The 23601-nt window shown below is 34.9% G+C and overlaps 1 protein-coding gene across 3 annotated transcripts in view; it reads right to left on the bottom strand.

Moving 5' to 3' along the window:
• Window positions 1-23601, bottom strand: part of JMJD1C (jumonji domain containing 1C) — a 320032-nt gene that overhangs the window by 180453 nt on the left and 115978 nt on the right. For all 3 annotated transcript variants that reach the window (XM_059170135.1, XM_059170130.1, XM_059170131.1), the window contains exon 2: window positions 8615-8779. Coding sequence is in view for 2 of the 3 variants with exons in the window: in XM_059170130.1 (XP_059026113.1) it covers window positions 8615-8779 (165 nt within the window). In the remaining variant the exon portion in view is untranslated. The remainder of the gene's footprint in view (window positions 1-8614; window positions 8780-23601) is intronic.

Below are 23601 nucleotides of genomic sequence, written 5' to 3'. Positions count from 1 at the left end.
TATGTAAAAACTATTTGTTTCAACGTTCATAGTTGGAATGTGGCACAGGTTCACATTTCAATAAAATTTGGTTGAGGTTGTAATCTAAAAACCAAGTTTGGCGATGTAACAGCCAGATATAAAGGTATTTTGTTCCAAAGAACAGTGAAGTCTATTCTAATTTGAAAGGGTTTCTTTCAGAACAGAGAACAACTAAAAAGTCCTTTCACTAGACAAATAATCTAAAGGCAATATATTAATAAACATTTACATGTTTATGATCTAATCACAATTCCTGATCAAACCAGAATGATCTACCTAATGAAGTTGAAAAGTTGCACTGGGAAGAAGGAGAAGTCTGAGTTTCCTAAAACTCACTACAGAAAATCAGATAAATTATTACAGATTAGAATACTTAGTTGGCAATAAAATTATAAGTTCTTTCCTTCTGCATCTTGAAAATAACCCATTTTGGGTAATTCTACATCTCTTCCTCTCTTCCATGACAATTTAAGAACTCACATTTGTATTTGATTAGAATGAGGGCATCTATTATAAGCATTTTAATTATTTGTCTTTAGTACTATGTTGAAAATTGGTATTTTTTTAAAAAATATTTTATTTATTTATTTGACAGACAGAGATCACAAGTAGGCAGAGAAGCAGGCAGAGAGAGAGGAGGAAGCAGGCTCCCCACCGAGCAGAGAGCCCAACTCGGGGCTCGAACCCAGGACCCCGAGATCATGACCCAAGCCGAAGGCAGAGGCCTTAACCCACTGAGCCACCCAGGCACCCCTTTAACTTACATATTTTTAGCACAGCTGGCTGATTATGCTTTCCTGACATTTGACTTTAGTATAAAGTAAAACCCAGGAAACTTGCTGTATTTCCCATTAAAATTCTTTTTCAGTAACTGGGGTAGAATAAATTCATCATATCACATCACAAATAAGCATTCATTCACTGCCTAAGATGGATAAAGCACTGTGCTAGACTTCTAGGAATGATTCAAAGATGACTAAGACATGACTCCTGTTCTCAGGGAACTTACAATCTAGTAGGGAAAGACAGACATGCAAACAAATACAAAGCAGAGGTGCTGGTTGTTAAAACAGAGATACAAACAGTTCTACAGGAAAAAGGGATGGTGAAATTAATTCTGGTTGGGGTTATCTGGAAAGCTGAGCCAGCAGAAAAGTAGTAGAAAACTCTGCCCCTTAGAAAATGCAGCAGTGTTACAGCCCAGCTGGGTTAGGGTCAAAGCCCCACTCCCCACAGAAAGTTTTCCTAAAGGAGATGGAGCCAGGGCCCTAATCCAGTTAGGTAGGTTACTCGTTGATTTCAATTATGAATGCCAACACTTTCTTTCCCTCGTGCTGATAAATGTGATTTAATGAGTATTTTACTTTACTTAAAAATTGAAATTTAACAATATATTAAGTAACTTACATAAAAATGTAAGACATTAGCTTTCATCATCAGAATAGCCTCAGGTGGTACCCTGATTATACAGAACCAAACAAAAACAAACAAACAAAGACATGACTTCAGCATGTTATATAGCTGGTGCTCCAATGTATGTTTTGCTATTGATACACTGGGGGAAAAAAGATGAAGAGACAATTCCAGAGAACTGGGTATTATCCCATATTTTGTTGAAGTTTTAATTTTTAGTTTTTAAAATAAACCTTAGAAAAGGTTAATGAGACTACATGATTCTTTTGTTATGTCATGATTTCAAGAACCAGCAGATACACTGCCAGTTTCGACTGATTTCTTAGAGTAAGCAGACAATATGACCAATGTGTAATATTTAACAGGTACCACACGAGGGGTCAAACAACTAGAGAGAGGATAATACAAATGTATGTTTAAGTACAAAAGAACATGAAAGCAAGCATCATGTACAAAGAATTAGAAACATTAAATATGTAGAGAATTAAAGACAAAAATATTAGTTTCTGCTGTTTAGTCCACCCCCCACTGTGTTTAATTCTATTTTCATCTCATAAGTAACCCTAAAATTTCTCCGATTTGTAGATAAAATATTCTGTTATATGAATTTTAAAACTCTGAATTTCATAACTACTGCTTATAGGTATCATCAAATTAGCTTCATTTTAATGAACAGTAGGGAAATGATACAATCTCAGTTATGTGTACTAAATATAAATGAAAGTTGGTAGAAGTCTTATGAAACCTAATGGTTATTTTCTAGAGTATATCAAGCATTTTCATTTCAATTATTTGTTCCATTAATTTATACAACCTCTTGAAAGAAAGAAAGAAAGGAAACAGGAAGAAAGAAAGGAAAAATCACCCTGACTGTCTGGATTAAGGAAGATATCTCAATATATAGATGTCCTTTAAATATAAACATACAATTCAAAAAGTCTTGCTATCATAAAATTAGCTGAACAAACTGTGAGACAAATACAAAAAGCATCTTTAATAATGTAAAAAAGCTTATAACAAATATTAAAAAAAACACAACATCCTAATAATAAGTAATCGAAAAAAGACAATCACAAAAATGTAAGTTGCTAATATGAATATTCATCCCACTAAAGAAATACAAATTAAAACAATAAAATAGTATTTTAAAATACCAAATTAGCAGATATAAAAATTAAAACATTCACTTCTGTATTCAAATTGTAAATGTTTGGCTTTTAAAACAAGATAATCTGAAAATAAGTAATCAATGTTTGTGGAGGTGGGAGTAAGGTAGAGGATTAAGAGAGATGAAAGCACTCACACACTGAATGGGGACAATGGCAGTAAGTATTTGTGAAAAATATCAGGAGACTTTTATGTATATTTTTCAAGTTCATAACCTCTGACCATTAATTCTACTACTATGAATCTAAATTTTTAAAATAATCAAAAATGCAAAGACTTACATTTTTATCACAATAATATTTATCAGTTACTTATAATCACAAAAAAAATAGGAACAATACCAAATATTAGGGCAATGGACCATTATAGAATAAAATATTATGTAGCCATTGAAAACTTAATACTTGTGAGGAGGAACGAACACATTGAAATATCAAGTAAAACAAGCAGGATCTACAATTTTAATGCAGTCTTAGCTATATAACTATGATTAGAAAGCAGAGATTTTATACCCTGCTGCTTATTTATTAGTTTTAAGATATGGGAAGGCACATAAAATCTTTAGGGTTTTCTATATATAAGATCATAGCATCTACAAATAGAAATAATTTTACTTCTTCCTTTCCAATTTAGATGCTTTTTTTTTTTCTTTCTCTTGTCTACCTGCTCTGGATAGAACTTCCAATGCTATGATGACCAGAAAAGTACCCTCTTGGTCTTATTCTCAATCTTAGAGAAAAGCTTCCATTCTTTCACAGTTGAGTACGATGTTAGCTAAGCAGAAGGATATAAAATCAACACATAAAAATCAGTTGTGTTTCTATATTCTAATTATGAAAAATCTGCAAATGAAATTATTAAATTCATTCCATTTACAATAGCATCAAAAAGAGTAAATTAGGGCACCTGGGTAGCTCAGTGGGTTAAAGCCTCTGCCTTCAGCTCAGGTCGTGATCTCAGGGTCCTGGGATCAAGCCCCACATCGGGCTCTCTGCTCAGCAGGGAGCCCGCTTCCTTCTCTCTCTGCCTGCCTCTCTGCCTACTTGTGATCTCTCTCTGTCAAATAAATAAATAAAATCTTTAAAAAAAAAAAAAAAAGAGTAAATTACTTAAAAATTGACCAAGAGGGTCACAGACTTGTACAATGAAAACTACACAACACTGCTAAAAAAAAAATTAAAGAAAACATAAATACATGGAAAGACATCTTGTAGTCATGAACTAAAAGGCTTATTATTAAGATGCCAATACTACCCAAAGTAATCTACTGATTCAATGCAAGCTCTAACAAAATCTCAAAGTTTCAGGCTGAAGTAGAAGTATCCATCTTGAAACTCATATGGAATTCCAAGGGACACCGAATAGCCAAAACAGTCTTAAAAAAGAACAAACTTGGAATACTCACATTTCCTCATTTCAAAACTTACTACAAAGCTACACAGGGTCCCTGGTGGCTCAGTCATAGTTGAGCATCCCACTTATGATTTCAGCTCAGGCCATGATACTGAGGCCTGCAAGGGGCTCTGCACTAAGCGAGGAGTTGGCTTGTGATTCTCTCTCCCCCTCTCCTTCTGCCCCTCCTCCAGAGGGGCATTCTCATATACTCTCTCTCTCCATCTCAAAACAAATAAGCAAATCTTTAAAAAATTTCACTACAAAGCTATGGTAATCAAAACAGTGTAGTACAGGCATAAACACAGACATAGACTGATGGAAAAGAGAACCCAGAAATAAACACCTGCATATATGGTTAAATAATTTTTGCACTAGGTGCCAAGACCTTTCAAAAGAAAAAGGGAAGTCTATTCAACAAATGGTAATAGGAAAACTAAATATCAACAAACAAATGAAAGAAATTGAATACTCACCTAATACCATAAGCAAAAATTAGCTTGAAATATAAAAAAGGCCTACATATAAGGCCTAAAATAAGAAAACTCCTACAAGAAAACATACAATAAAAGCTTTATGATATTGGATTTGGCAATGATTTCTTGGATATGACCCCAAAGGCATGGGTAACCAAAAAAATAAGTAAACTGGACTTAATGAATATTAAAAAATTGTGTGCATCAAAAGACACTGTCAAAAGAGTAAAATGGCAACCACAGAATAGAAGAAAAATGTTCACAGAATCCATCTAATAAGGGATTAATATCCAGAGTATATAGAGAACTCAAAGAACTAAGCAAATAAAAACAACCTGATTTAAAAATGGGCACAACGAGGGGGCACCTGGGTGGCTCAGTGGGTTAAAGCCTCTGCCTTCGGCTCAGGTCATGATCTCAACGTCCTAGGATCGAGCCCCATATCGGGCTCTCTGCTCAGTGAGGAGCCTGCCTCCCTTCCTCTCTCTCTGCCTGCCTCTCTGCCTACTTGTGATCTCTATCAAATAAAGAAATGAAATCTTAAAAAAAAAAAAAAAAAGGGCACAATGTGAACAGACATTTCTCCAAGGAAGATAAACTAATAGCATATAAGCACAAGAAAAGATGCTCAATATCCCTAATCATTAGGGAAACATAAATCAAAACCACACCTCACACCCATTAGAATAGCTATTATCAAAACCTAAAACCAAGTATTGCCAAGAACGTAAAATAGTACAGCTGCTGTGGGAAAACAGTATGGCAGTTACTCCAAAGTTTTAAAAATACAACTACCACATGATCCAACAATTCCACTTCTTCAATTCTCAAAAGAATTGAAAACATGTTCTCAATGAGATACATGTACACCCATGTGCATAGTAGCATAATTCGTAAGAGCCAAGACGTAGAAGCAACATACAGGTCCCCAACAGACAAATGAATAAATATATTGTGGTACATACATAATGAAATATTATTCAGCCTTTTAAAGGAAGGAAATTCTCATACCGGCTACAACATAAAAATAAACCTCACAGACATTATGCTAAGTGAAATAAGCTAGTCATGAAAAGACAGATACTGGATGGTTCCATCTTTATTGCGATTGTTAGGACAGTCAAAATCCTAGCCACAGAAAATAAAACGGTAGTTGCCAGGAGTTGGGAAGAAGGAAAACTGGAGAGTTGCTATTCAATGGTTATAGAGTTTCAGTTCTGCAAGATGGAGTAAGTTTTGTTTTGTAAGTGGATTATTGTACAACAATGTGAATATACTCAATGCCACTGAACTTTATACTTAAAAATAATTAAGATGGAAAATTTTATATATTAGGCATATTTTACCATAGTTTTAAAAATTCTTTAATTCTATGGTGGGAAAAAAAGCAGAGAAATACTTTATAAGAAAATATGTCAAAATATGTCATTCTTGGTGATGAAAATAGAATGATTTATGATTTTCTATTTTATACCACTTAGCATTTTCCAACTTTTTAATGTGTACCTTTTTTGTGTGAGAAAAAAAAAAAGCTGAGAGGCGCCTGGGTGGCTCAGTGGGCTAAGCCTCTGCCTTCAGCTCAGGTTATGATGGGTCCTAGGATCAAGCCCCACATTAGGCTCCCTGCTTAGCAGGGAGCCTGCTTCCCCCTCTCTCCCTGACTGCCTCTCTGCCTATGTGTGACCTCTCTCTCTGTCAAATAAATAAATTAAAACCTTAAAAAACAAAGAAAGAAAAAGAGCTGAATTTTAAAGAGATTACATAATTAAATATTTTGTGAGGTTAAAAAGGTTTTCAACAGAAATAAATTTCTAAAATAATGACAAAAATTATTTTAAACAATATTTTCTGATTAAAATTTTCCCTAAAATCAGTAATTTATGAACATATAGGAATTAACCTTGATTTTAGTAATTATCTCTAAGACAGGGCAAAGATTTTCTAAAGTTCTATTTATTCTTTAACTATGATACTGAGGTATATTTCCTGGTACTGTTGTTATTGCTTCCTCATTTTGAGGCTTTTCATACAAGATTCACATGAATGTCAAGTTTTAGCCAATTTTTTTTTTTTTTTTAAAGATTTTATTTATTTACTTGACAGAGAGAGATCACAAGTAGGCAGAGAGGCAGGCAGAGAGAGAGGGGAGGAAGCAGGCTCTCCGCCGAGCAGAGAGCCCGATGCGGGACTCGATCCCAGGACCCTGAGATCATGACCTGAGCCGAAGGCAGTGGCTTAACCCACTGAGCCACCCAGGCACCCTAGCCAATTTTTTTTTTAAAGATTTTATTTATTTGACAGACAGAGATCACAAGTAGGCAGAGAGGCAGGCGGTGAGGGTGGTGGGGGGAAGGTGAGGAGGAAGCAGGCTCTCTGTTGAGCACAGAACTTGATGCGGGGCTCGATCCCAGGACCCTGAGATCATGATCTGAACCGAAGGCAGAGGCTTTAACCCCCTGAGCCGCCCAGGAGCCCCAAGACAATTTTTGAGTTAAAGTTTATAAAATTAAAAAAACATGTTAGTCATGGCTTTAAAATCTCCATATTAACAATTCAATATATTCATCCAACAAATATTTCTTAAAATCTAGTGGGTCTCTGTCTTCAGCTCGGGTCATGATCTCAGGGTCCTGGGATTGAGCCCCTCATTGGGCTCTCTGTTCAGCGGGGAGCCTGCCTCCTCCTGTCTCTCTGCCTGCCTTTCTGCCTACTTGTGATGTCTCTCTCTGTCAAATAAATAAAATCTTTAAAAAAAAAAAAACTATCATGGATAAAATTATCTTATTTTTTTGCTAAACCATTCAAAGTATCTTACCAAAACTATAGCTCACAGATAGCAGCTTCCATCTTTTGAAATTATATATATTTTCTTTAAAAAATATTATTAGTTCATTTCATTCTTTTTCCCTCCCTGCATTTTCTTTTTAACCACTTATCTCCTCAGATTTTTAAAGGTCTAACTCATTAAAAGAGAAAATGTATAAACAATACAATTATTAACAAAAAAAACTATTCGTATAGTTAATTTATGTTAAAAAATATCTGAAAGTATCTATTCTCATGGTATTTATACCAAATACCTGCAATAATGTTTTAATGGCTTTAAAAATATTTCTCAGATATCAGTGTAAGAACATTATTTCATTCAAACATATACAGCCCAGTGGTTAAACAGATATGGCTTTCTTCCTAATAGAACTATCTTACTTAGTATGTTTCTCGTTTTCTTTTTTTTAAGTGTGCCTTTTTTTTTTTTAAAGTAATCTCCACACCTAATGTGGGGCTTCAACTCACAACTCAAAGATTAAAAGTTGCATGTTCTTCTGATTTAGCCGGCCAGACTTCCTTAGTATGTTTCTTGAACAAAACTCTAATTTAAACTAGCTGAGAATTTTTTAAAATCTGCATTTCTTAAATAGAACATTTGCTGATATGAAGTAATTTTATCTATTACGTGAACATACAATTTCACATTAAATATCTACTATGATCTACAATGAATTCAGTCAACTTTTATTAATTTTAATAAACCAAGGAAAATTACATGCTATTGATGCTTATAAAAAGCATCTTATTGTCTTCCTACAAAGTCTCAAGCTTGAAAAACTTCCACATTATACACAAACTAGTCAACTATGTTAGTAACCTTTAATCAAATTTATTTATATGTTTCTTCTAACTGGATAGATTAAACTATTTCTAGGCTAAATATTCTAAAGGAGTACTAACAAAAAGGACACATAAAATTGTTTAACAAAATAAAAGCCAGGGTGCCTGGGTGGCTCAATGGGTTAAGCTGCTGCCTTCGGCTCAGGTCATGATCTCAGAGTCCTAGGATCTAGTCCCGCATAGCGCTCTCTGCTCAGCAGGAAGCCTGCTTCTCTCTCTCTCTCTCTCTCTCTCTGCCTGCCTCTCTGTCTACTTGGGATCTCTCTCTCTCTCTCTGTAAAATAAATAAATAAAATATTAAAAAAAAATTTTTTTTTTAAATAAATAAAAGCTATAGTTTGATATTTCTGTCACATACTTCAGAGCCTCTTCAGGAATAATGTATGATCACCAAGATAAATCTGAACTTATATATAGTTCTTGTTCCTTTAAAACAAACAACTGAGAATGTTTAATAAAACAGGAATAGATCTTACCAATGCAGGCCACTGAATCTGTTTGCTCTTTGATCCCTGAGTCTGGCTAGGGTCGATCCTTCTGGCCCAGATTAAGTGGTATTCCACCAAGAAAGTTGAAAAATCTTCATATACTTTAACCCACTCTCGTTTATCCCATTCAAGATCATCAAATTCCACATACACCTATAGAAAAGAAAACATAAAATTCCATAAGCAATGCAGAATGTGACATATACACATTTTTTAAAAGATTTATTTATTTTAGAAAGAGAAAATTGTGGGGGGGGGGGGGAGCAGAGGGAGAGAGAGGTCTCAAGGGGATTCTGAGCTGAGCACAGAGCCCCATGCAGGGCTTGATCTCATAACAATGAGATAGTGACTTGAACCAAAACCAAGAGTTGGATGCTTAACCAACTGTGCTACCCAGGAGGCATACCCCCAAGTAAGTTACTTTAAAATAAAGGCATGGAGCTGAATTAGAAAAGACATTAACAAAATACATTATTTGAATTAACATTTCTCTTAAAATCATTATTTAACTTTCTCATTAACCACATCAGAACTCCCTACTTGTATGTCAAGAAGACTGACCATACATTAAGAAAAGCAAATTACACAATATTAGTCAGTACAGACAGGTTGATACCTACTACAGACATACTAAAGACTATGTGGATGCTGATGATTCTAGAAGCAGAGGTTGGGAAATACTAAATATTTTAGGCTTTGCAAACCGTGTAGTCTCTGTCATACTTGTCTACCTCTGATTTTAGAGTACAAAAGCAGCCACGGATAACATGTAAACATATGGCTTTGGCTTGGTTCCAATAAAACTTTCCTTACAAAGACAGGTGGCAATTCAAGAATGGTTCGACATTTAACAGTCAATCAGTGCAATATATCAAATTAACAGAATAGAGGGGAAAAAATCCTATGTGATCATCTTGCTTGACATAGGAAAAGCATCTGACATGCTCAACATGTTGCAGGATAAAAATCCTCCAACTAGGAATAAAAGGAAACTACTTCAAAACAATGATGGTAATACTGAAAAACCCGTAACAGCAAACCGAGTGGTGAAAGCCTGAAAGCTTTTCCTCTAAAATAGAAACAAGGATGTTAATATTTGGAAAACCGAAACTGACTTGCTTACACCCATTCAACCCCCTTCTTCTCCCACATTCATCCTTTTTCACTCAATACCTAAGATGATCTCTTCATAGAGGTGTCTTCCCTACTACATTCTAAGTTTTGTTGGAGACATTCTTGTTTTCTTCTTCCACCTATCTTCTGTTCCCTGACATCTCAAGTGTTTCACTTTCCTCTCATTTAAGTCTGGTTTGTTCTTCTGCCCTCACCCAAGTTCTTTCAGAATGGTTATAAACCCCCTTTCACAGACACTTACCTTTGCACTCCTACAAGCATTTGTTTTTCATACAATTTATTTAGTATAATAATCAGATTCTGCCCTATATTCCTCAAATATAATGAGAATATTTTTATATTATGGCCGAAAAATCACTGAAGGTGAAGCTGTTACAGCATCCAGTACAGTGCTGCATACATGCAAAGTATTTAATAAATATTAAATATCTCCTGACTCTTGAAATCACTAACTTTTAAACATGGACACAAACTGGTATTATGTTTGGTTCTTAAGTCTTTCTGCTCCTGCTCATTAGGAAGCTAGTTAGATGTACTTACCTGTTAGAATTGGGAAAGAAGAATATACTGTTATCTCTGCCAAGTCAGAGCAGGAGCCCAAGTCAAGGAAGGAGCCAACAAAACTGTTGCCTTCTAAAAATGGACCCTAAGGGGTTGAGCTGAGGTCTACCTGATATTATGCAAAGTTTCTAACTATACCAATTTCTCTACCACTTAAAATCTTCTAATAGTATGTAATCATTAAGTTGTGGTGTAAATGGGCTTTTGAAAACTACAGAAAACTGAAGCCAAGACAATGCCCAGGAAAATCTGAGTGCTATCTTTGTTTTTTCCTCACGGACAATAATACAGCCTTACTGACAAGATATTTCAGTCAAGAACCTAAAGAGCCAACATTTTAAACATTTCCCTACCATAAAGGGCATTAACTCAATGTAAAATATTCCAGATGCAAAACCCCTGATAACAGAACTGAAGTTTTCATCATGAAGTGAACTTTCTAAACTCATGGCTTATCTTGCATGGACAGTGTCACTGACAGTTTTAGGAATCTACCAGGACCCTGAGTACAAAGGAAATGAAATTCTTTTCCTTTGCTGTAAAGCCAACTTACCTTCATATTATCAAAACAGTGAAGTGTTTGAATGTCAATAGATAGATAAACACTAAAATAAGCTAGTCTGTTACTGTTTCATGGATTCTGGCAAAAGACATGAGTCTCCTAGGACTTTATTACTTACAGCAAAAGCTACTTATAACTTACAGCAAAGTCAAAGTGGGCTGCTTGTGTTGACCCCTCATGCCTCCTAAGACCCACAAAAAGGATGCCAAAAGCCCAAACATGAATACCTATGCACACAGAGAATTGTATCACAGAAGAGGAACACTGATCTTGGCCGGGAGAGGGGAGGAGGAGGTCCCTATTTTATATAAATAGAAGCAAGCCTACTATTTGGAGAAGTTATTAGTTCCTTTTTCATTATTGTTCACTGCAATACAACTCTGAGAAATGGCCCAGATAAAGAGTGGTCAGGGTTTCCCATGTCTGGTATATCTAGCAAGAACATGCAGGGATGCTCAGTGCCCATGCTGGATTCTCAATACCAATACAGCTAAGATTTTGCATACTGGCTAACTGAATGAGTATTCTAGCTTTATGGTGTATTGGTATGTATGGGGGGTGAGTCTGGAGCCATAGTTTCTATCAATCTGCAAACCTACCAAAAACACTGTATATACTTAACTTGGCTTTTTAATTTTACATTACTTTATATTGACTCCCACTTCATTCACTTCTATTGGGTACTTCAGCCTGCTTATTTCCTTCTTACTAACTAAAGATACAAGATCCCTGAAGGTAAAGATTAGGGTTCTTTTTTGCATCTCTAGTATCTGGCATGGTGCCTAACAAACTAAAGCACTCAGCAAATATTGTGACAACCCAGCACTGTGTAAAACATATAACGAGTATGAATAAAGGACTAATTTGGGGGGGGGGAGAAAGAAAAGAAAAAAAGGTCCTAAATACAACATGAATACAGTTGCTTCACTTACTAATTAATCACTGCATTCATAATTATGTAGAAAATAAATGGAAGATTTCACTCAGCAAACACTTCTGACTGCAAACTGAGAGGCTAACATTATGAACACTAGGAATTCAGAAATAAGAGATATACATCAAGAATTAACAGCTATGGATATTGTAGTGATTACCATAAAGTGAAATGATATGAGAAAAAGGCTCAGTAAAATAATCCTTAAAAATAATTATTTTCATAGTGAACATTTGGTAAATACTTTTTTTTAGCCCAAGATACGAAACAAGTCATTTCGAAGAACTGGTCTCTAGGTAATTAAAAGACTGTCACATATCTCTTTTAATACATTGTCTTCTACAACAGAGCTCAACACACACAAATTCTCTGTTTTATATATGCATAAAGCAGACACTGAAAGAAAAGCTGTTAGACTGTCAGAGGAACCACTAGCAAAGGTGAAGGAAGTATAAGCAGCAGTCAAGCAATTCAGTTTCTGTTATGTGGCCCCTTAAAATTAACCTAACCTTTAAGCCCTTCAAACACAGGGCGCCTGGGTGGTTCAATCAGTTAAGCACCTGACTTCGGCTCAGGTCGGGATCTTGGGTTCCTGGGATAGAGCCCCATGTCAAGCCCTACATCTGGCCCATACATGCTCAACAGAGTCTGCTTCTCCCTCTCCCTCTGCCTCGTCCCCACCCCATTCATGCTCTCTCTCTCAAATAAAAACAAAATCTTAAAAATAAAAAATAAACCATGCAAACACAATTATTATCTAAATGGAGAATGTCTCTTTTCTCCTACATAGTTTGACTGCTTGAAAGTGGCTAAAGGATTCTGGTCACTTGGACACCCACATATACAAAATAATAGCACATTAAAGCTACGAATTATTATTTTTATCTAAATTGTAATTTCAGCCCTGCCACTTTAAGACCTCTCAGCCACAATCTTTATCTGCAAATGTTATACAGTTAATTGGGAAAAGTAATGTGAGTACAGTAAAAATATTAGCTATATAAAAATCTACTAATGTACCAGTTTGAAAAAATATTTCAGATTAGTATGACAGGCATTTTTCGAGCTAAAATTCATCAATAATTATCACAAAACTTTTGAAGGGTCCTTAGATAATCCCTTACTTATTTTCCTAGAACTATGAAATAAAAATAATGACCTTTAACTAGGTAAGCTTGTATTCTCTCACAATATACTATTTTCACTGATATTTATAAAGAAAATATAAAATTACACAGCTTGCCACTGTGAAATCAAGTGATTAAAAACAAATTTAGTTCTTTTTACCTTGATATCAATAGTAATACTAATATTATCACACCAACGTGGTATCACCTTTTTAGGCACTCTAAAAGTAGGAGTGATCTGCATGATGTCATGTGAGGATGGTGATGGGCTAACACTACTTAGCTCTAAAGAATCTTTTGTGTTAAAAATGAAAGCGCTCGGGACGCCTGAGTGGCTCAGTTGGTTAAGCAGCTCATGACCTTCGGCTCAGGTCATGATCCCAGCGTTCTGGGATGAGTTCCACATCGGGCTCCTTGCTCAGCAGGGAGCCTGCTTCTCCCTCTGCCTCTGCCTGCCATTCTGTCTGCCTGTGCTCGCTCTCCCCCCCTCTGATAAATAAATAAAATCTTAAAAATAAATAAATAAATAAATAAAAGCGCTCAACTATATTAACATTCCTCAAACTATAGTCTACATTATAAAATCATCATTTCTTTGTACATAAATAAGCATTAGGGAGGCCAGGTAAGTTATGAAGAATCATGAACTAGTTAGTTATAAATGTCTAATTTTATCAGAAGTTTTCTCAACGTTTTTAATAATGCCAATGTTCACTGTCCATTATTAATGAGAGTTTACACCATGAAGTTTTCCCCATTTGTCCATAAAACCTATTATGAGATAGCTAACATAATATTGCTCTATAAAATAGCACTATGGGAGAAAAACAGACTAGTTTTTCCAAAAGATTTTCCCATCTACAGATCTATATAAATAATTTGGTGATAACCAATGAGGTGGGGTGCCCAAAACCTGGTCATCTCTCCCCAAATACTGAAAAATTTTTAAGCAGGGGTGGGATCGCCTAGGTGTCTGAGTCAGTTAAACATCCGACTCTTGATTTTGGCTCAGGTTGTCATCTCAGGGTCCTGCCCTAGCCACATAGGGCTCTGCTCACGGCAGAGTCTGCTCCGGATTCTCTCTTTTCCTTCTCCCTCTGTCCCTTCCCCCACTGGCTCGCTCTCTAAAATAAATGAATAAAATCTGTAAAAAATAAATTTTAAATGTGGTATTAAATTTGTGAGATTTAGAATAACATAGCAAAGTCCTTTAAGACAATTATGTAAATAATGATACACAAATGAAAACACCCAGTTTAGGTCTCTGTTTTTTCAACAGCACCACTGAACAAACTAACGGCTGAATGGCTCATGAGGAAGAAAACTATCAGCAGTTCAGTTTTTCAGTAAAAGGCGGCTTGACAGACAGAAGAGTAATTTCTAGACATTTGAATAACGTGAGAGAGAGAGAGGAGCAGCTTGACCAAACAAAAAGGAAAAAGCCTTTAGGAACTCAAATTCTGAGAGTAAATTAATGAAGAAAGGTTTTCTATAGGTTAAGAAGAAAGGGATACCTAAGAGTGGTTTACATATCTGAAGATATGAGGATGTAACTAGAGAGTTTAAAGGAGAGGGAGAGGGACAGCAACTAAAAAATCTAAGCAAGAAAAATCCAAGTTAAATGCAAAGTTCTACATATCACAAATGCTTATTAGAACTTTGCATTTAACTTGGATTTTTCTTGCTTAGATATTTTAGCATTTGTAATATGTAGAACTTTGCATTTAATGCAAATGCTAACAAATGCTTGTTAGCATTTGTAATATCTCCAACAGAATTTATTTAGAAAAAGTCTCAAATTTTGGTTTTGATCTTTTGAGGCATAATTAGAGATTATATTAAGTATACTGTTTTTATAGAAAAAAACCCACTGGAGGACAATTAAGATACTAAAAATTACTGGAATATGATAAAAATCAGTGCCGAGGGTGAATTAAGAAGGATGAACATTTCTACCTCCTTCCTCTGCATTAGGAGGATTTCTAAATATTACATCATATTTGAAGAATATCAAGTGCTACTTTTTCTGCCTGGGGAAAAGAACTAGGGACTTTCTTTCCACAGTATGTAACAGGGACTACTATACCGTGTTCTTGGCTATAGCCATGTGATGTCTTGCATTAATTGAGCTGCAGAAGATGATGTAATAGGCAGTTAAAACACAAAGCCATCACTGATACTCTTCTTTACAGATTTGCTATTCCAGTTAAATAACTTTCTTTTTGATTTATTTGAGAGAGAGAGGACATGTACGAGAGTGGAGTCGAGACAATCCTCAAGCAGACTCTCTGCTGAGCATGCTCAATACCAGTACCCTGAGATCATGACCTGAGCCAAAATCAGGAGTTGGTCATTCAACCGATGGAGCCACCAGGCACACCCAGTTGCATAACTTTTCAAAGAGCTGGTCACAGGTAAAACATATTTCTTTGATATTTTACTTTAAAAAATCAAGTATTTGTTTCTTATTTTCACACTACTAAAGATTACTTTTAGTTTCTATTTTTGTATTTTTTTAAAAAATATTTTATTTATTTATTTGAGAGAGAGACAGTGAGAGAGAGCATGAGCGAGGAGAAGGTCAGAGAGAGAAGCAGACTCCCTATGGAGCTGGGAGCCCGATGCTAATTCCTTCCATTTACCTTCTGCAATAGGTTTCTTAGAAAGTTACCAAAGTAATAAAGATTTTCTAAAATATTGTAAAGTAGTAGTAAATGCCCTTTGTTTGTATTATTTACAAGGAACTCAGTAATGGGGACTAGTAACAATTTAGTAAGGTTAAAATATGCTTCTAATTCTTGATCTAACCACTCAAATATATATTAATAAAAGTTATTTGGGATAGAGAAACATGCTACCTATTTTATTAATGAAGATAACTAAATACCAGAAAAGGTGTAGTTTTAGGCAGAAACAAACGTATTTGAGAGAAAATGTACTGAGTTCTAAATATAATATCGGTATGTAGGTAATACTAATGAGTCAAGAAAGATGTTATAAGTTCTATTCACTAAAGGCAAATGCATTTTACCCTAAGGGGAATCATCTCATCTTCACTCAGAACTCATTGACATTAGTAGACAGATAAATCATTCTTTCTAGTCTAGTGCAAAGCAGATTATAAAAGCAAAACAAGAAGAGACTCTTTGGACATGCTTCTGTAGTACTCTTAAGAACCATGAGGGGCTCAGTGGGTTAAGCCTCTGCCTTAGGCTCAAGTCATGATCTCAGGGTTCAGTGATCAAGCCCTGCATTGGGTTCTCTATTCGACAGGGAGCCTGCTTCCCACCCTCACTGCCTGCCTCTCTGCCTGCCTCTGCCTACTTGTGATCTCTGGCAAATAAATAAGTAAAATCTTAAAGAAACATAAAAATTAAAGGAACCATGCAAAGTTTCATAGTTCAGAAACTCTTTTACCCCAGGACCCAAAATTAGTCCTAAAGTAGTATCATCATGTTATAATGCAATATTAAATAGGTTTTCTTTAATTGAAAATACATGCAAAAGGTTAATAAAAACTCTCTCTATATATACTTTCATAGCAACATACATCTTATCTTTGTACTATGTGACTTTACACAAAAATGTACCATCTGTGTATATTTAATGTCTGTCTCTCCTATGAATGGCACAAGAAAAGTCTACATTCATATCCAGAATAATCATCTAAAATGATGCAGAAATGTGTTTTAGAAAACTTTCATGTAAATGGCTAATACTTATATTCTATAATATTTATTCAGAATTGCCAAAATTCAGAAGCAAGCAAAATGTCTTTCAACAGGTGAAAAAACAAGTTGTAGTGCATCTATACAGTAAACATTACTCAGCAATAGAGAAAAATGAACGCTCAGGTGCCTAGGTGGCTCAGTTGGTTAAGCATCTGCCTTCGGCTCAGGTCATGATCCCAGAGTCCTGGGACTGAGCCCCGGCAGTGGGCTCCTTGCTTGGCAGGGAACCTGCTTCTCCCTCTCCCTCTGCCTGCCACTTCCCCTGCTTGTGCTCTCTCTGTCAAATAAATAAAATCTTGAAAAAAAAAAAATGGACTCTCAAGATTATCAAGCCATGAGAACATGAATGCATAAAAATACATACTGCTAAGTTAAAGAAGTTACTCTAAAAAGGCTTTATACAATCCAACCATATGAAGTTCTGAAAAAGGCAAAATTAAAGGGACAATAAAAAGATCAATGGTTGTCAGTGATTTGCTGGTGGGGGAGAGCATATATTTGGAGCACAGGAGATTTTTCTGGACAATATAACAAGGGATACTATAATGGCTGACCAATAACACTATGCATTTGTGAAAACCCATAGAATTATGCAACACAAAGAGTAAACCATAATGTAAATTATGGACTTCAATTAATAATGACACATAAGTACTGCCTCATTAGTTCTAAGAAGTTAATAATAAGGGAAAACTGGAAGCATGATGAGGTATACAGAATTTCTGTACTTTCCACCCAAGTCTGCTGTAAACTTAAAGCTTCTTTAAAAAAAAAAAAAAAAAAGCTTATTAATTTAAAAAAGAAAGTTTATTCTTTTCATAAAAATGAGCTATGATACTGCATGTAATGCACTCATTCAAAATAATTGAAAAACAAGTGTGTCAAAATGAGATTTTTAGTGCCACAAAAAGGTATGTACTTAGTACATATAGTAAGAGAAAAGAACTGAGGATGGAAAATAACCTCAGAGCAGGGATGCTATGCAGTCCAGTGTCCTTCATAATGCACATTTACATATGTTAAGGAACTAATACAATATCCTTAAAGAATCCAAGGGATGCAAGGTATAGACAAATCATTAAGATACAATATTATTCATAATAAAACCGAACTATAGCCACAGTACCCTTAATGGGGAAAGAGAAGTAGAATTATACATTTATTGCTTTGTTTTTGAAGCCAAAAGTTAGTTAGCTCCAAAAGTACAACAAATTGTCTTCACATTTTAAAACCGATCCAGCAATGGACTTTCTAGAGCCCTATTAAGTAGAGGGCCTAAAGCCAGGTCAAATAAGCAAAGGTATAGTCCACATTTTGATCTTTTCTCCATAGGTTATACTCTTTATGTTTATATAACACAGAAAGAGAGACAGAGAAAGTTCTCTATTCCCCAAAATATGTGAAAGACAATGTAGCAGCCCAGGAAATCTGAATGGTTTCAGATTCAACTGAAGATCAAAGAAACTGAGATGTCAGGAAGTCCACACGATCTCTCTTAGCTAAGCACCAAGGATCTGTGGTAATAATTGCGTCTTGGTACACAGCATATATGGGTGAGACATTTAACACTGGTTTTGCAATGGCCCTTTGTAGTCACACCTATTATCCTTGAACAAGTATAAAATCAGCAAAGCATATGATAAGAATGAAAAATAATTAGGTCATTCTCCTATGGTAGAGTAATTCTAATTGTCTAAAATGCTTGATAAAAATGGCAGGCCCCGTTTTCAATCAAAACAAAAAAAGGGGAGGGCCCTGGGTGGTTCAGTGGGTTTGGCCTCTGCCTGCCACTCAGGTCATGATCCCAGGGTCCTGGGATCAGGCCCTAGCAGGGGGCTCTCTGCTCAGCAGGAAGCCTGCTCCCCACCCCACCCCCCACCACCTCTCTGCCTGCTTGTGATCTCTGTGTGTCAAATAAATAAATAATCTTTAAAAAATAAATAAAACAAAAAAAGGTTTGGAATCTTAAGAGTTTTCTTTCTCTAAAGAGACTAGAATAAACTAAGTATCTACCTCAAAATGGGTGCTTGTCCTTAGTATACGTGTCCTTATTCAGACAGCAGATGTTCTAGTACCACAAAAAAATATTTGTTAGTTTTAATTTTATGATCGGTTGACTTAAATGTTTAAGTGCTACTGAAGTTTCAAGAATCCAGTGGCGGAAATTTTGTTCCCTAATACTTTCTATAACACTTAATGCTGGCACTGTCTTCAGACATGAGGTTGGTAGGAAAAATCATATATAATGGTCCAAATAAATATTGAGGTACTGAATAGTTGATTGAAAGTATATAAGTATTAAAGAAGGTCTAAATACCTTTTAATACTACATACTGGTAGTATTTAACTAAATACTGGTAGAATTCTGACACTGAATAAAAAGCTATTTCATTCTGAGAGCCTTTTTTATTTTTTTCAACTTACTAGTATTTAAAAATAATGCCTAGAATCTAATTTAAAGAGTCATATTTGTGTTGGAATTACATTTCAGGGGATCTTGCATGCCAAGATTATTTTAAAATAGGACAGATTATTTATGGAATCTCCCCTTAGGTATATCCTAACACTTAGAATTGATAGAATAGACCCACAGAAAGAGATGTGATCAAGTACTTCCATTTTTGGTTTTCAAATTTAATTATTTGACTATATCAAGAATTTATTCATTGAGAAATTCTTCTACAATCAATAGGAGTCAAAAGGGATCAAATAAAAAGATGAAATACTGTTTTAAAAAGAGAAAAATTTTCCCTTTATTAAAGTATTAATAGTTTCAATACTATAACTGAGCCTCCAAGTTTTCTAAATTTCTCAACCATAGTGACTTTTCACCTTTTATACTTAATCGTCCTAGACCTTGTCATTCTCCAAAACTACTCCATATCAGAAATCTTTTTCTTTTCTTTTCTTTTTTTTAATAGAGGGAGGGATGGAGGGAGAGAGAATCTTAAGGGAAGGAGGGGGAATCTTAAGCAGGCTCCATGCCCAGTGTGGAGCCCCATACGGGGCTTGATCTTACAACCCTGAGATCATGAACTGAGCAAAATCAAAAGAGTTGGGTGCTTAACCAACTGAGCCACCCAAGAGCCCCATCTGAAATCTTTAACAATCTACTATTTCCTTTTGTCCCTACTTTCACATTTTCCTTGAGCATTCCATTTTTCAATGTCCACCAACCATTCATTCAGCAAATACTGATAAGGATACCACTCAGTATCTGCAGTCCACCTCTCTTTCAACTCAACCTGAACCTTACATAGTCTCTTATCAGGGCTCAAATTTCCTGGCTTCAAGAAACACTTCAGAAGTCTGGTTTTCAAAAACAATTTTCTTTCTTTTTTTTTTTTTTTAAAGATTTTATTTATTTATTTGACAGAGAGAAATGACAAGCAGACGAAGAGGCAGGCAGAGAGAGAGAGGGAAGCAGGCTCCCTGCCGAGCAGAGAGCCCAATGCGGGACTCGATCCCAGGACCCTGAGATCATGACCCGAGCCGAAGGCAGCGGCTTAACCCACTGAGCCACCCAGGCGCCCCTCAAAAACAATTTTCTATCACTTGAACTCAGTCACTGGTCTCTTATCATTTTGCAATGCACTCAAGTGTCTACCAACACATTTAGTAGTCTATACTGAAATTACTTGTATACTCTCAACTAAATAATGTCAGTTAATGGTACTGATCCAATTTAGAAAATAAGGAATGAAGAACAAAACCGGCATGGTCTCAAGTGATGAGGAACTGAATTCACTATTATAACTCTTCTAGAGTCATGTTTTTTGAGCCATGGTAATTTGGTTACCATTATGGTTTTATAAATTCCTTCAACTATAAAGGCTAATTACCTCATTGCAGATAAAAACTTGAGTTTACAAATATGAGAAAAATACATGAATATCCCTTATCTCAAAATGAAACAAACAATCTATACCTTTGAGGCTGTATACATATTCTGATTAAGTATACCTATAACCTTAAAAGAAATGAAAAATATATAAGGTTTTCTTTCTATTAGGGTGGCCCAGTAATCTAATTTGGTAAGAATGACCTCTGACTGAAGAAGCCGAGACTAAGTACGAGAATTCAGAAACCTGAGAGAGGTACCTTGATTCCTGGAGACTTGGGGTGGGAAGAGCATGTATAATGCTGCATGCTCTTGGTCCTAATCAAAACAGCTGGCAGTATTTTATGATAATAAAAAAAAAGCAACATACGGAGAAATTTATCAAAATACATTTAGCATGTGTATATGAGAATTGTTAAAATGCTGATAAAAGAAACTGAAGGTCCCAATACAGGACAGATACAGTTGTGTTCATTAATTGAAAGACTCAGTATTAAAAAGAAAATTCTTCCCTAAATTGATCTATAGATTCAATGCAATTCCAATCAAAATCCCTGTAGAATTTTTTCAGACTCTAAAATTTACATGGGAAGGGCACAAAAAATTTTTGAAAAGACAAAAATTTGGAGGACTCATATTGTTTGGTTTCAAGACTCACTATAAAGCTAAAGTAATATAGTAAATATATACTATATTACTATAGTATGTTTGGTTTCAAGACTCACTCTAAAGCTAAAGTAACATAGTAAATATATACCATATTACTATAAAGTAATATAGTAAACAGTAATACAATTTAGTAATATGGTATTGCCAAAAACCAGAGACAAATCAATACAAAAGAATGAAGTCCAGAAACAGCCATAAAACACAGGTAAATGATTTTTGACAAATGAACAAATCCAATTCAAAGGAGATATTCTTTTCAACAAATGCTGCTGGGATAATTGTACATTCAATCCGTATTTCATACTATATACAAAAATTAGACCCAGTTTCAGACTTAAACACAGAAAGTAAAACTTTTTTGAAGAACAAGTTCTTCCTGACTTTGGGTTAGGCAAAAAATTATTAGAAAGGACTTCAAAAGCACAGACCATGAAAGAAAAAAAATGTGATGAAATTAACTAGATGTCATCAAAATTAAAAAAAAAAATTGTGGAAGATTTTAAGAAAATGAAAGAATAGAACACAAACTGTAATAAAACGTTTGAAAAAAGACGTATCCAGAATATATACTGTCAAAATTCAACAAAAAGAAAACTAATCAAAAATCATGGGATAAGATTTGAACAGATACTTCACCAAAGAAGATATACAGATGTCAGATAAGCACATGAAAAGATACTCGAAATTATTATTCGTTAGAGAAATGCCAAAAAAAACCCATAATGAGATACCATTACATACCTAATAGAGTGGCTAAAATTTCAGTCATGTGAAATGAAAACTTACATTTACACAAAAATCTGAATATGAATGTATATAGCAGTTTTATTTTTAAAAGACAAAAGCTAGAAACAATACGAATAGGGAATGTATAAACATACTATCGTATACCAGTATAATGAAATACTTCTTGGCAATAAAAAGGAACCAATGATTGATACACGCAACAATATGGATAAATATCAAACACTTTTAGATAACAGAAAGAAACCTGACTCAAAAGGTTACATATAAATATTATATAATTCTATTCATATGACATTCAGTGAAAGTCAAAACAATAATGATTGGGGATTATTAGTTGTCCAGAGTTAAGAGAGGAAAGGATTTAAAGGTTTGACTACAAAGGATTGATAGCAAAAAGAAATTTTGTGGCAAAATGATTGAATTGCTCTACTGTTGTTCATTGTGGTAAGTTACATTATTATGCATTTGTCCTCAGAACTACTGACCAAAAGCAGTTACATTAATATGCATTTGTCCTCAGAACTGACCAAAGAAAAGGTAAATTTTACTCTAATTAAAAAACAACAAGCTGTAAGTAGAGACTTGAACTGACAAAGAAGCTCAAATGATCATCATTAAAAAAACCAAGCCACTCCCTTCTCCTAAAGGCAGTTGATATAATAGCACTATACCTACTGGGATTATACTACAAAGACTTACACGCCTTTAGGAGTAAAGGATAGAAGAATGAGAAGGCAACTTCAAACGTAGGCTATCTCCTAATATACTGGCAGGACAAAAATGTCTACAACTGTACATTATTATGGTACACGCTGATCCCAGGATTCTCTTTCCTTAAGAGAGAAGAAAAACCTCACTTAGGGAGTCTTCTGACATATCCATTTCCATACTTCCCTTTTTTTGCTTTTAAAAGGGAGAGGAAAGATACATAAAAACACTGAAAAAATATGTAAAAACACTGAAAACTGAGATTAAATATACCTGTACTATACATACTTCCCAAATGCCATGTAACTGTTAATGAAATAGCATCTGTGATAAGAAAAAGCATTAATAGAAGAGCATACCCTGAAATCAAAAGGACATAAATCTTGGGACCGGAAAGTTTACAATATGAAACCCTATTCATAAGCTTGCAATGTTTGGTTTCCAGAGAGCTCTTAGAACGTATATCCCAATTTTTCTAGGAGGAACTAATAATGGTGCCTTTTCGTAATAGGCACAAGGGGGCACTGGAACACAGAGTATTATGTCTTCTAGTACACCTCAGGACCTACCCTAGAACTGGGAGGGTTGTAGGAGAGGAGGAACAGCTAGTATGCATATTGTATCTTCATTTCATAAAATTTTTTTTAGTAGAAGAAAGATTTTATAAGACTGGATTTAAATGTATGCACTTTTCCAGCAAATTCATGGAATGAATTTTTCCTTCTATCAGACCTATTAGTAAGAATTGCTTTGATTTCTTAGTTCTTATAGGTCAGCTATAATTCCTGAATTTAATAAATTACCACAACAAAGGACTTCAAATGAAAATCACTATTATTTACTGATCTCATCTTTTAATCTATGGCTCTACCACAATAAAGTGAAAGTTACGATGTAAGTTCATAAATAATTCTTCAACTATTTAGTATGCTACATTAATGCCTCTAATTTTATATACAGG

The sequence above is a fragment of the Mustela lutreola genome, chromosome 4 (assembly GCF_030435805.1).
Source record: "Mustela lutreola isolate mMusLut2 chromosome 4, mMusLut2.pri, whole genome shotgun sequence".
NCBI classification, from domain to species: Eukaryota; Metazoa; Chordata; class Mammalia; order Carnivora; family Mustelidae; genus Mustela; species Mustela lutreola.
This window is presented reverse-complemented; position numbering and strand designations above follow the sequence as displayed.